The 14,330-nt window shown below is 43.2% G+C and overlaps 1 protein-coding gene across 1 annotated transcript in view; it reads left to right on the top strand.

Annotated features, from left to right (window-relative positions):
• The window catches only part of LOC308393916 (ATP-binding cassette sub-family C member 4-like), a 75,274-nt gene that overhangs the window by 10,220 nt on the left and 50,724 nt on the right, over nt 1-14,330 (top strand). The window contains exons 2-13 of the mRNA XM_080877970.1: nt 651-761; nt 1,152-1,272; nt 1,526-1,750; nt 1,861-1,950; nt 4,345-4,508; nt 6,220-6,345; nt 7,141-7,390; nt 7,503-7,610; nt 7,725-7,814; nt 12,670-12,861; nt 13,434-13,528; nt 13,761-13,847. Coding sequence (XP_080734096.1) covers nt 651-761; nt 1,152-1,272; nt 1,526-1,750; nt 1,861-1,950; nt 4,345-4,508; nt 6,220-6,345; nt 7,141-7,390; nt 7,503-7,610; nt 7,725-7,814; nt 12,670-12,861; nt 13,434-13,528; nt 13,761-13,847 — 1,659 coding nt within the window. The remainder of the gene's footprint in view (nt 1-650; nt 762-1,151; nt 1,273-1,525; nt 1,751-1,860; nt 1,951-4,344; nt 4,509-6,219; nt 6,346-7,140; nt 7,391-7,502; nt 7,611-7,724; nt 7,815-12,669; nt 12,862-13,433; nt 13,529-13,760; nt 13,848-14,330) is intronic.

Consider the following 14,330-nt stretch of genomic DNA (forward strand, 5'->3'; position numbering starts at 1 on the left):
TAAGTGACTTCAGTGAACTCTGTAAGGCTTTACAGAGAAACAAACCAGGGCCCTCTCTCGTTTCACAGACGACATTTAACATGTTTAGCAGTCACAGCAAGTATTCCTATTTGCTCGGAAGATGAAGGCGAGGCCAGAGCAGCTGTTTGCTATCTGCAACTTCACCACTAGCTGCCCTAAGTCGTACACACTGCTTTTTTAAAGGTTTATATATAGACTATATAGAAGTGGGTGTAGTCATTCGTTTCTCTGGACTGCAGTGTGAAGTCAGCGTATGCAGATTGATTCATTCCCACAGCCAGCCTCAAAGAGCTGTCTTTTTCTTTCAGCACCAGTTGCTTTCCTGTGCTTATTAGTTATTCATACACTGATCATCATCACTTGCTTGTTAATTCAAGAAGCTGGATACCTGTGAATTTACATTGTAATTTTAAATGTTCTTCCGGGACTGTGGCCGATATTTGATGTGTGAACAGCATTAGCTTTAAGAGATCCTCCAAGTCCATCACTAGAAACACTGTTTCTCCAAATAACTCATTAAGCACAAATAGTTCAGACATTCACAGTCAGCTTAGATATGTCTTTTCTAAACCACAGTGATTTGTATTTTTCTCTGCCAGATGGAAATGGTTTGTTTTTTTCTGTTTCAGTTGGTTAAACCCCCTGTTACAGCTTGGCCAAAAACACAGGCTCGAGAAAGGTGACATGTACAGTGTCTTTCCGGAGGATCGGTCTGAAACCCTGGGAGAGGAGCTGCAGAGGTACTTCAGCAAAAGGCTAATGTGACAAAACCAGAAGTGGTGCTGGTTAAGAAACATGTCTGTTTGTTTCAAGTTAATGTTTTATTTTTTTATAGTGTGGATTGCCATTCTGTCAACCTGCCACTGCTTGTAATATCAAGTGGTTTCGAGGGTCTGATAATTGTGTTACTGACCTGCTGCTAATTAACCTAATTAGCCTCAAAGTCCTCCAGTTGTTTCTTTTTAGTGCCACTTACCTTTGCAGCCTTCTCTTGCCCTGTCCCAACTTTGTGAGATATGTTGCTGCCATCAAATTTCAATGCAAATAATTTTCATAAAATAGTAAAGCACCTCTGTTGGAAATGTGTTTATAAATCCTGGGCTCAACTAATAAATTCATTTGATTTGCAGATGTTGGAACGAGGAAGTAAAAAAGGCTTCAAAGGAACTATGGAAGCCGCAGCTCTCCAGGGTTCTTATAAAGTGCTATGGAAAGTCCTATGCATTAGCCGGCCTATTTGAATTTTTTCTGGTATGTTGTGAATATTTACAATTGGCACCAGTGTTAAAACAATCATTCATGCACAGGTCGTATTTGAGATTTTGTGCGGTTTTCTGGCCATATTATTTCAGATGAGCTAAAATAAAAAGGAATACAGTAGTTTTACTGTATTATGGTATTACTAGCAGATATTTGAACCAATTTACCACATCCAGTACTAGTAATGGATAGAGTGAAGCTTGTTTGCATATTCCATTATGTATTTATTGTCTTTGTCGTAAAGGAGGCAATCAAAGTGATCCAGCCACTTCTTCTGGGAAAAATAATCCTTTTCTTTGAGAATTATCACCCAGATGATCAGAGGAGTCTTTGCATGGCGTATGTTTACGCTGCTGCGATGTCCATCTCCACGTTTGGACTGACTATCCTCCAACATCTCTACTACTATCATGTCCAAAGAACAGGCATGAGGATTAGAGTGGCTATGTGTCACATGATCTACAGGAAGGTCAGTGAAGATTCAGAAAATTTGCACAAGAGATGCAAATTTTTGAGCTCACAACTCTCAGAATAATTTTGTAAATTTTTCAAGCTGTTAAGTAAAAATGTTCTCATCAGGCTCTTGGTCTCAGCACTGAATCCATCGGACGAACAACCACCGGTCAAATAGTGAACCTACTTTCAAATGATGTTAATCATTTTGATGAGGTAAGGCAACAGATGACCTAAATTTGTAAGGGTCAAGAACCAACTCGAAACTACATTTGGAGAATTGTAACCGAGACAACAGAAGGACAGAGGGTTAACCTGGATGTACCCTTTGAAACCTTTTTTCATTAGGTATTTGAGTAGATGGGTATTTGTGGTAAATACAGGGTTTTTTTTAGATATTATTTAAAAGTTACTACACTAACTTGCCACAGGAGAATGATAAAGATGAAAAATCTGAACTCTTGACCCTCTGCTTGATGTTATACACTCAACAAAAATATAAACGCAACACCTTTGTTACTGCTCCCATTCCCCATGGGATGGACGTAGAGACCTAAAATTCATTCCAGATACACAATATAACCATCCCTCCCAAACAGTGGTCACAAATCAGTCCAAATGTGTGGTAGTGGGCACATCTGCTATATTGAGATAATCCATCCCACCTCACAGGTGTGCCACATCAGGATGCTGATCTGACATCATGAGTAGTGCACAGGTGTACCTCAGACTGTCCATAACAAAAGGCCACCCTGGAATGTGCAGTTTTTTGCGCTATTGGGGGTCTGGGGACCCAGAACCGGTCAGTATCTGGTGTGACCACCATTTGCCTCATGCAGTGCAACACATCGTCGCATGGAGTCTATCAGATTGTCAATTGTGGCCTGTGAAATGTTGGGCCACTCCACTTCAATGGCTGTGCGAGGTTGTTGGATATTCGTGGGAACTGGTACACGCTGTCGTATACGCCGGTCAAGCACATCCCGAACATGCTCAATGGGCGACATGTCTGGTGAGTATGCTGGCCATGCAAGAACTGGGACATTCTCAGCTGCCATCTGCCCTGAACAATGTGAACCATGATTCATCCGTGAAGCGCACACCTCTCCAACGTGCCAGACGCCATCGAATGTGAGCATTTGCCCACACAAGTCTGTTACGGCGACGAGCTGGAGTCAGGTCAAGACCCCGATGAGGACGACGGGCATGCAGTCAAGCGTCCCTGAGACGGTTTCTGACAGTTTGTGCAGAAATTGTTTGGTTGTGCAAACCAATTGTTCCAGCAGCTGTCTGGGTGGCTGGTCTCAGACGATCTTGGAGGTGAACCTGCTGGATGTGGAGGTCCTGGGCTGGTGTGGTTACACGAGGTCTGCGGTTGTGAGGCCGGTTGGATGTTCTGCCATATTCTCTGAAACGCCTGTGGAGACGGCTTATGGTTGAGAAATGAACATTCAATGCACGGGCGACAGATCTGGTTGACATTCCTGCTGTCAGCATGCCAATTGCACGCTCCCTCATTGCTTGTGGCATCTGTGGCATTTTGCTGTGAGACAAAACTGCACATTCCAGGGTGGCCTTTTGTTGTGGGCAGTCTGAGGTACACCTGTGCACTACTCATGATGTCAGATCAGCATCCTGATGTGGCACACCTGTGAGGTGGGATGGATTATCTCAATATAGCAGATGTGCCCACTACCACACATTTGGACTGATTTGTGACCACTGTTTGGGAGGGATGGTTATATTGTGTATCTGGAATGAATTTTAGGTCTCTACGTCCATCCCATGGGGAATGGGAGCAGTAACAAAGGTGTTGCGTTTATATTTTTGTTGAGTGTATATAGGGCAGGGAAGAGGTCTGGAAGTGTCAATATAAAGCAAATCAATACAAAGTTGTCCAGAGAGATCACATTTATTGTATGACGAAACATTTCTGTCCACTTCCAGGATTACAGCACACCATCTATAGAGCATAAGGTCTGGCGAGTCCCTGTTCAGACGGTGGCATCACAAGATGACTGATTTTGAGCTAATACAAGACCTCACAATAACTTCTAATCAATGAGATTGACTGAGAGCAAACCTTCAACTGATAGCTAGCTATGTCATAAGGATGTATATAGGCAATTTTTGTATGGGTAGGACAATTAAGTTTACTTTTGTCTAATTCACAGGAAGTTGTTTTCAAAAATATTAGGCAGGCATCTGAATAAAACATCTGTACTTCCACAAATGAAACATGCTCATCCACCCTGGTTAACTGCAGTCAGGCATTAAAAGCAAGTCTCTGCGGCTATTTTGTTAATGCCACAAAGGAATCATTTTTGGGATAGCTTAAAGCCTGACACGACTGATTAACATGTGAGGGTGATTGCAGTCACACGAGAATCACAAGCATCTTAAAGCTGTTCTATCGGCATGTAGTTACCCAACACTTTATTGAGTATTCCTAAAATTTGTTGACCATTAGCACATTTCTCCAAATCTTGGGCATCTATGTTTGCTTACATTACAAGCTCCTTATGGTGACTGACAGTTTTATCCAAGTTGTGACCGCCACTTCCAAATGTCACACACTTTTCAAAATGTCATTTATAATGACCTCTACAGATTACACTCACACTGCACTACTTGTGGGCGGGACCTCTGCAAGCAATGGTGATCATCGTTTTCCTTTGGTATGAGATCGGCCCCTCGTCCCTGGCAGGTGTGGCAACAATTGCAGTTATGATGCCGATACAGACCTGGTTTGGAAAACTCTTCGGCATCTTCAGGTAAAGGATAACTGGAGAAGTACATGGATCTTTCAATCTATAGACCTCTCAACGTCCAGCAAGAAACAAGACCCGACTGCAGGACTCATAGGCAAATTGGGCAAATGTAAAACACACCTTTTTATTAAAGTAGAAGCCCGATGTTCACAAGCTCCAAAATATCCACACACAAAAAAGACTAATCCAGGAAATTCCAAAACCCGAACTGAGACATACAAAGGTGGTTAAACAGGCAGACTGCCAGACTACTTCTTGGATTTTAGACACAAAGGTGCATTGCTGCCCTCCTCTGGTACTTCGTAAACCAAGGAGGTCAAACTCATTTTACCTTGAGGGCCACATACAACTTACTTTGATCTTAAGCAGGCTGGACGAGTGGCGCTGTGATTTTTCTTTTCTAAAGAAATGTTGCTGTAGTAAATGAAAGACATGTTCGCACAAATTCAATTGTAAGAAATGTTTGAAATTACACAAAATGTTCTGGTAGCTCATTGCCCAGACTCTCCTGTAATTATAAAGCAGGAAGTGTTTGTTAATACACAGAAAACCTTCTGTTTCTCTTGTTTTCTTACTGTGGGCACATTATTTTACCGAACTTCTGCAGAGTTCTTCCCAACTCGGTTTCAATTATAGAAAGATTGGCACAGTCAAAAAAAGTCCTCCACTGACATCTCAACTCTCAACAAATTTCCCAAAATACTCTCTGTGTAACTTTTTTTTTTTTTTGGCTTTTAGCCTTTTGTGCTGTATCCATTTTGAGTTTTTAACCTCAGCATGCTAAGTGCACAGCTGATCATCACACCACTGTGACAAAAACTACTTTTTTTTGAGTTGTTGCATTTCATGAAGAATGTAGATTTATATGATCTCTCTAAAGAGTATGAGCTCTATTACCTGATCGAAGTGTGTTTAAGGTTCTGTATAATCAGTCTGTATCAGTAATGACCTTCATCGTAGTCTTAAGGATTGTCCTATGTTAATTTTTTTCTTTGGGTCAGATGAGTAAGTGATGGATGGAGGGAATTTTACTGCAGTCATAGAAATCCTAAACCTTGTTGCTTTGGCATTAGACACATTTGATGCATACAAACCCACACATAAACTCCTCTGTAGGACTCCCATTTTTAACTTTAGTGTATTTTATGTCCACCTAGATAACTAGGGAATGTTAAAGCTGATACTGAAGCCATGCAAATATTTTACAAGACCGGAGCTAATGTAGAAATCAGACAGGAAACACCAGGGAAACAAGACACAGCTGAAACTAATCAGATGATTACAAAAGAAAGTAAAACTAAATACAAGACCCAAGAAACAAATGACAACCAAAATAAAACAGGGAATGAATAACCGAAACACTCAATATGACAAACTAAAAACAAGGAGAGGAAATAAGGGAACAAGAGCCAACAAGAATGAATCAAAGAAAATCAAACGATGAAGAACAACCCAACCAACAGAAATAGAAACTTGAACTAAAAAGATTCGAACTAAGAACTAAATGTTCCCTATGAATCTAAAAACATTTTAAAACAAGTTCCAAACTCTGAAACCCGAGTCCAAACCCAGGACCATGACAGGGCCTGTTTAACAATGTTCAATGACTGTGTCTATTTTCTCATGCACTAATATGTTATTTATAATGTATCATTAGGAAAACTAGCGGCCTCAATGACATGTTGTGGAGTTTTTTGTTGTTGTTTTTTGGCAGGAGCAAAACAGCAGTCCTTACTGACAGCAGAATCCGTATCATGAATGAAGTGGTGTCTGGCATAAGGATAATCAAGATGTATGTCTGGGAGAAACGGTTTTCAGCCCTGGTGACTGAAGTTAGAAAGTAAGGATGAGAATCACAGACAAACTGGTAATGTTTTGACACGAATCATTTTCTGAACCAGCAGAATACTACTGCATATATTATCCTTTTTTGGTACCCCTCTCCATCATCAACTGATTTAGCCCTCAGCTCTGACAGGCTCACGGGGTATTGTCGTCAAAACACAGGGAGGACGACAATACCAAGTTTGTGAATGAACTCCAGAATGAGGCGACATAGGATTTTCAAATTCAGACCAATGATGCACCTACTAGAAATCTCAGATAAGTTCAAATCCCGCTGACCTTAACCCCAAGGTCAGAGGTTAACTTTTCTGAAAATCACTTAGGATTTCCACGTTTTTCACATAGGTGCAAATGCTACAACTCTTACATAAATCCTCCTTTTGCAACATGTTTACATTTTATGTTTGCTTGTCTTTTCTTCAATTTGTGAAAAAGTTTATATTACTACTTTTTTTTCTGGGGTGTTCTTAATTGGTACTGTTGTCCTCCTGCTGAAACTCATATCAAGAGTGATCCCTAAACTCAGTGGGAGGTTTGGATCCTGCTGTATTGGATAACCAAGAGTACTTAGACAGAACTTATGCAGGCACAGGGAGAACATGGGAATTCACAAAAAGCTACACTCTGACTTTTCTTTCCTTTTTCCTTCATAACTTAAAAATTAAATATATAATTACTGTCATAGACATATCAAAGTGAAACCGATGTTGCTCAACATCCTGCCAAATTTAAACTTAAAACTTTGCTTCAACTATGTAATCCATCTACATATGTTCTCTTATGTTTGTAGGAAAGAAATCAGTCGGATATTAAAGAGCTCCTACCTACGAGGACTCAACATGGCTTCCTTCTTTGCCAGCAGCAAGCTCATAATCTTTGTTACCTTCACGGTCTACACTCTTTTGGGGAACACCATGACTGCCAGCCAGGTGTTTGTCACCATGTCCCTGTATGGTACAATTAAGGTCACCCTGACCCTGTTCTTTCCTCTGGCCATTGAGAAGTTGTCAGAGACTGTAGTGAGCATTCGCAGGATTAAGGTAATTAATTTCTGTCATAAACTGTAGGAAAAGTTGGCAATCCAGTAGTCATGTCCAAGATAGTCAAACAATTTCCAAAGCTGGTGTAAAACCATGTTTATCATTTTCCCAGAATTTTCTCCTACTGGAAGAGATTGAGAGAAAAAACATTATGTTGCCTTTGGCGGAAAAGGGGGGAAACTCTATTGAGATCGAGAAACTGACCTGCTACTGGGATAAGGTAAATAGTGTAATATATTTCGTAGCGGTGTAACATATTGTTGTAGAACAATGACTGTTCCTGCAAACTTTATAGTTTGATGTAGTACTTACTGCCATTTTTGTCTTTGTTTAGAGTTTGGATGCACCATCTCTTCAGAATGTTTCCATCACAGCAAAGTCACATCAACTTCTGACTGTAATCGGACCAGTGGGGGCCGGAAAGGTCAGTAAACTTGTGTAATCTATTTTAGCATCCACCCTAAGATTATAGGAGTCTTTAACCTAACGGTTTATTACCGGATTCTTATACGCTGCTCAAAAAATAACCACTTTAATAACATATCAGATCTCAATGGGGAAAAAAATCATCATTACTGATGTGCACTGAGTAATATGTTAGGTGGTGCAACCTGGCAACATTGGATGAACTGAAACATAATGTCCCACAGGTGTTCTATTGATTTAGGTCAGGTGAGTGTGGGGGCCAGTCAGTGGTATTAGTTCCTTCATCCTTCAAGAACTGCCTGCATACTCTCACCACATGAGGTTGGACATTGCTGTGCACCAGGAAGAATCCAGGACCCACAAGCATATGGTCTGATAAAGTTCAAGGACTTTATTACAATATCTATTGAAAGTCAGGGTGCCGTTGCCTAGCCTGTAGAGGTTTGTGCATCCCTCTATCAATATGCCAGTGACTCACCACCAACCCAGTCATGCTGAATGATGTTACACAACATACGTTTTTCCACGACTTCTCCAGACCCTTTCAGTTCTGTCACATGTGCATGGGTTAAGCTTGCTTTCATCTTTGAAAAGCACAGGGCGCAAGTGGAGGACCTACCAATTCTGGTATTCTATGGCAAAGGTTAGTTGGGTTCCATGGTGCTGGGTGGTGAGCACAGGGCTTACCAGAGGGCACTGGGCTCTCTGGCGCCATCATTGTCATTTTTATAGGGTTTTGGCAGTGATCATCCAGTTTCCTTTTGTAAAACGGAGCAGATCCCAGTCCTGATGATGGGTTAAGGGCCTTCAACAGCCTTGTCCAGGTCTCCTAGAACATTTTCTTGTCTCCTGGAATTTCATTTACCGTTTTACCATGTGGGAGATGGACTACCTGTGCAATCTCTGTAGGGTCCAGGTATCGACTAACAACCCCCTCTGCTATTTGACTGATCACATCAATATCCCAAAAGTTTAACTGACTAGTTGACAGACTAGTTACACAATATGGGATCAACAAGAAACGAATTTTGGAATATCAACAAATTAAATCCATAGTAAAAAAGAAATTTAATCCCAGTGAAGCTGAATTACAAACACCACCAACTGTGGTACAATTTTTTAGTCTAAACCCCCCCAAATCATTGTCTAAAATATACAGAACACTTTCTAAAATAGATGAATCAATATCCCTTCCTATTGCAAAATGGGAACCAGATTTATCAATCAACTTAGACCCAAACCTTTGGTCTCAGATATCCTTAAAAACCTTTCAATGGATCAGAAATCCCAGTTTGCAATTAATACAATACAAAATATTACACAGAGTGCACTATACTGGTCATAGGATGTTCAAGATGGGCTATACGCCTTCCAACAACTGCTCACACTGCACAGCAAATACAATGGACAATTACATCCACGCTCTTTGGTTCTGTCCACCAGTTCAGAAATTTTGGCGTGAGATATGTGTAGACTTATCAAAGTGTCTGAAATGTAACATTCCAGCCTCCCCTTTAATATGCTTGCTGGGCAACTTGGATGAGGTCACTGCAGAAATAAACACAGCCCACGTTGTTTTTATGGCCCTATGCATTGCCAAGAAAATGGTCCTCATTAACTGGAAAAATAAAAATAATCTTAATTCTAACCAATATAAAAACCATCTAATAGATCACATTAGTCTTGATACAACCTCTGCCATCACATTTGATCAATCCCTTTGGGCTCCTTTGATCGGCTTCATCACCTAGTGGGGGTGGGGGGTCATGGTTTGGTCCTGCCTTCGCTATTGTAGTTGATATGGGGGTAGGGACGGCCTTAGGGTGTCTGGGGAGTCCCTAGGGATGTTTCCCTGGAGGGCCTAACCTGGGGGATGTGACCATGACCTGGTTAGGAGCTCTGGGGCTCTTGGATGGTGTTTTCCGTGTGGCTGCGTACAGCGGAGATGGGAGAGGGTCTGTGCTGGCGGACGTTGGTTACTGGCCTGGTAGCCTGGCTGCCCCTGGGAGGGTCCGGGACGGGCGTGGAGGCTTGGGGGTCTGGGGGTGCTCCGCCCCCCGGTCTGGGGTGCTGGCCGGGCCTTGGGGGCTTGGGTCCTGGCTGTTGTGTCGCCGGAGCAGTGGGCGGGTGGGTGCAGGGGGGCTCGGCCCCAGTGCAGGGGACCTCTGGTGCATCGGCCCAACTAGGGGGCTCTTTAACTGGTGGGGAGGTTGTTATATCTTTGCAGGTGGTCTCCTCACTACAGGAGCTCACTCTGCAGGTGGGGGGGGGGGGAGAATGAACTCAACCTGGGTATCTATTGTCTTGTGTAGTTTGGGAGATGATTGGATGATGGGGTGGGTGCAGTTTTCTCTGGGGTGGAGTCAGGAGGGCTGCCCCAGACTCTGTGGGGCTGGGCGGTGCTGCTGCTGCGGGCCCCGGTCCGGATGGGCCTGGGCCCCCTTGCCCTGGTGGGTTCCAGAGTGTGGGGGTGCCTACTGGGGTCAGCGGGGGAGCTGGCCCCAGGGAGGGGCCACTTGCCCCTCCCTTTCTTCCCTCCCCATCCTCAGCTGCCTCCCTATTCCCGCTCTACCACACCCACCCACACACGCAGGGCTTGGGGTGCAGGTATGTCACCAGGGTGCAGGGGAGGCACTCCCTCTCTGTCCCCTTCTGGCCGCCTGTGCCTCAATTTTATTCTGCAACCTAGACATCCACATTACTCACACTCTCACATAACACATACATATAGGGCCTTGGGGGTGGGCACGTTTTACAGCATCCAGAGGATGGTTGGTGTATTCCAACCCACCTCGGGCGCTGATGCCCTACCCTCAATTTTAAATGTATTTAGACACTAAGGGTTTTCGGGAGGAGCCGTGCTGCTCTCTGAGAGGAAGCTAGTACCATGCTCTCCTGAGTTTTAAATGCACTTTAGAACAGCACACAGCAACACTACATATGAGCGGGCGTAGGGAGGTTTGAGGTCTTCACTCACCCCGGTTCTGTTGGCCGTCAGGGCTGGGGGGCTGGGAGGAGGTGCTGGCCGTCAGACTGGGGTCTGGGATGCGGGGCCTCCCTGCTACTGCAGATAAGGAGGTGGTCCGCTTGCCTCCACCCCAGAGAGAAGGGTTACATCTCCTGGGTCTAGGTGTGGCTTGCCCCTCTGAGGGCGGGGGTACCTGGACCTGGGATATGGAGTATGTTTGGGGAGTGCGACTGTCTGTGCAGTGTCTATTTGTGTCTGTCTGCACGTTAGGTAAGTGCCGAGTATTTGTGTCCGCGTGCGCCTGTTCGTCTGTGTCTATATGTCAGGTTGGGTCTTAGACTCAACCTCTCTGGGTAGATCTCAGGCCCTCTAAAGTACGGAGGCCTATCTCCCCTCACCACACTCCCTGCCGGTGGCTGATGCCCTCAGACCTTGGTGTGTTGGTGGTCCTTGTCGTCTGGGGCTGGGCACTCATGTATGTACCGGCTCACTCCTGGTGGCCAATTGGTGGGACCTGGCGCCTGTGGCCCGGCTGGGCCCCTTCCGGGGGGTGGGATGGCCTCAGGCCTCTGGCCTCTGGGCCTGAAGCTCGGTCCTCTCTGGCACAGCTGGCTGCCGGCAGAGCCCGCGGGCACGCCACTGCAACCCCCTCTGGCCTCTGCTCCGTAGCTGCTGGATGACCTCTCGTTTGGGGCTCTACTCAGCTCTTCCCAGGAGGGTGGCACGGTTCCCCCCCTTTTGGTGGTTCTCCTCGGGTCCTTGTACTCTGGGGCCTCTGGATATCTGGGGCCTGGATCTCCTCCATACCTGCTTCATACCCTGGTGGACGGGGCTATGGCTCCCCACACTCCCTAGCAGATCGTTACACGGAGAAACCTTTGGAATACAAGCATGCTGATCCACACAGGTATGCACACAGGTGTACACACGGGTATTCACAGACACGGACTACACCTTTCTTGGCTGCTGCCTCAAAGCACATTGTGTGCTGTCTATCTTGCGTGCTGCACAATATCATTTAATATTTAGTATCTACTGTTATCTACAGCTAGCTAGTTTATTGTGATGGTGCTGTTTTTATTATGTTGCTCTTTTTTTGTTTGCTTTCTCTTCTGTTTTTTTTTTCTTCATACAGGTGATCCAGGTGTTTTGTTTGTTTTTCTTTCTTTCTTCCCCCCTTCTCACCGTCTCTTCTCCCCTTTGGTTTTCTTTCTCTCCCTCTCTTTCTTTCATTCTTTCTCCCTGTCCTATCCCCCAGTCATGTCTGTCCCGTTTATAGCAACCGAAAATAAAATAAATTCATATGGACCAATATGGCAAGGCCATGATGATCCACTTGGTAAAATAAATCCGCTTGGCATCTTTCTTGGCCTTAAAACAACAATTCTGATGGCTAAAGATCCAAACGGGACACGAAAAAAAAAAAGTTTAACTGACTCGACTTTATTTAAAAAAGATCCTTTAATTCTTTCTTTTAACAGTGTGCTTGATTTCATTTGTAAAAGAGTGGAGGTTTTTTCCTTTTTTTTCTGTTTTGTTTTTTTCTGTTACTGCATAGAGTCCTATGAAATATGTGGCCCATGATTCAGTACCTTGTACATTCACATTTAGCAAAAGTAGCTAAAGATCAGCTAAATCTGATCTGTATGACTTTATCAGTCATTATTCAGTTTATTCAGGTTTAGAGGCATATGTTTATACACAGCTCTTTTATGGTTCTGCCAAGGTGTTTGAGTTGTGTTGAGGTCCAGAATTTGTCTGGGCCATTGCACCATAGCAACTTGGAAACAAAGTGCTAAACCATTGCAGTATTTGTCACTGACAAAAAAAAAAAAAAAAATGCAATTTACCCAGCTTACATGCATGACATCCATGTTTTCCTCAGTCATCCCTGCTAAGTGCAATCCTGGGAGAGCTTCCTCGTGATACAGGCACACTGAAGGTCAAAGGTCAGCTAACCTACGCATCCCAGCAACCGTGGGTGTTCCCTGGAACCATTCGCAGCAACATCCTTTTTGGGAGAGAACTTAACCCAAAGAAATATGAGCAGGTCCTTAGAGCCTGTGCTCTGAAGAAGGTGAGCTAATGTGTTCTATCAAAACGGAATATTGTGTTCATGACAATGTAGAAATACTACTTGAAAAACTATGACTGAAAAGCTTCTAAAGCCTGAACTACTACTGTGGATTTCATGGACCCGGACTTTACAGAGAAGCAGATGCATGTCCACAACTCAGGCTTCTTCTAGTCATGATTCTGGGTTTTGTACCCAGCGTTTTTCAGCTTTGGAATCTCAGTCTTCAGTTTGATATTTTCTGTATGACCTTGTTGTAACCTATGTTGTAATTTTCTGTTGAATATTATGTTTGCTTGGGTTGTGTTTTCATTCTGATTTTATGTTTTGTATTCATAGTTTCTTTGTTAGTTATTCTCAGGTTTTTCCTTTCCTCTTATGTTTTTAATGCCTAGTCTGCGTTTCGATCATTAATACTTGTCCTGGAATCTCTATCTGTGCTTATAGTACAGGATAGCCTATTTTGCTAATATTCTGAAGAACAAAACCAAACTGCCAATATTTATCAAATGACTAAAATGTTCCCCTATTTTTGGCATTCACATTTATTTTTGTTACACGTACATTTTGTGCAGGACCTGGAGATGTTCCCAGATGGAGACCTAACACTGATTGGAGACAGAGGAGCCACACTCAGTGGTGGACAGAAAGCTCGTGTAAACCTGGCGAGGTACGACAACAGTCACAGCAGTTATGTCATTGTTATGCACAGGAGAGAAATCCATTTTTAGTATAATCCTCAACAGATTTGAATTCCTTCTCTGAGTTATTAGGCAGCCTAAAATAGAGGCAGCAATAACCTATATGTTCGGGCAATTTTTTTAAACCTCCAGGTATGCACACTACTGTTGCTATAGTTGTTCTACTTCACATGCCATAATCAAAGCCCTTTTTTTTTACAGGGCTGTGTATGAGGATGCAGACATCTACCTCCTGGATGACCCTTTAAGTGCTGTGGATGCAGAAGTTGGAAAACATCTTTTCGACAAGTAATGACTGCTCACAATTATCTGTGTCCCAAAGAGATACCCATATGTATTCATACACATGAAGTATAGTATATTCTACATGCTACATATCTCTGTTTTATAGAAACGAAGGGAATTATTAATTGTAAGGTTAGATTTGAGTTTTCAATTCAACACCGGTCATTTCATGGCACTTTATACTGTAAAGTAAAGACCCAACAATACTATCACTGATAAACTTAGAAGTGGGATTATTATGCTCACATCAAGCCATGATTTTTATTTTAGTTGCACTGCATGATTGGCAGTTCCAAATAAGCATTATTTAACTGTTACCAGTCCTTTTAAAGCCTCTCAGTTGACACAGAGATAAGGAGAAAAAGCCATAAAGATTTCTTTAAGTACATACTGCTGAGGTAATGCACACAGATCCTTTTCTGCTCTATCACAGCCACAGACTTTTTGCTTTTTTCCCCCTGTAGAAATATATTTTCTGCCACACAT

The sequence above is a fragment of the Rhamphochromis sp. 'chilingali' genome (genome assembly GCF_963969265.1).
Source record: "Rhamphochromis sp. 'chilingali' genome assembly, chromosome: 3".
In the NCBI taxonomy this organism is placed as follows: Eukaryota; Metazoa; Chordata; class Actinopteri; order Cichliformes; family Cichlidae; genus Rhamphochromis; species Rhamphochromis sp. 'chilingali'.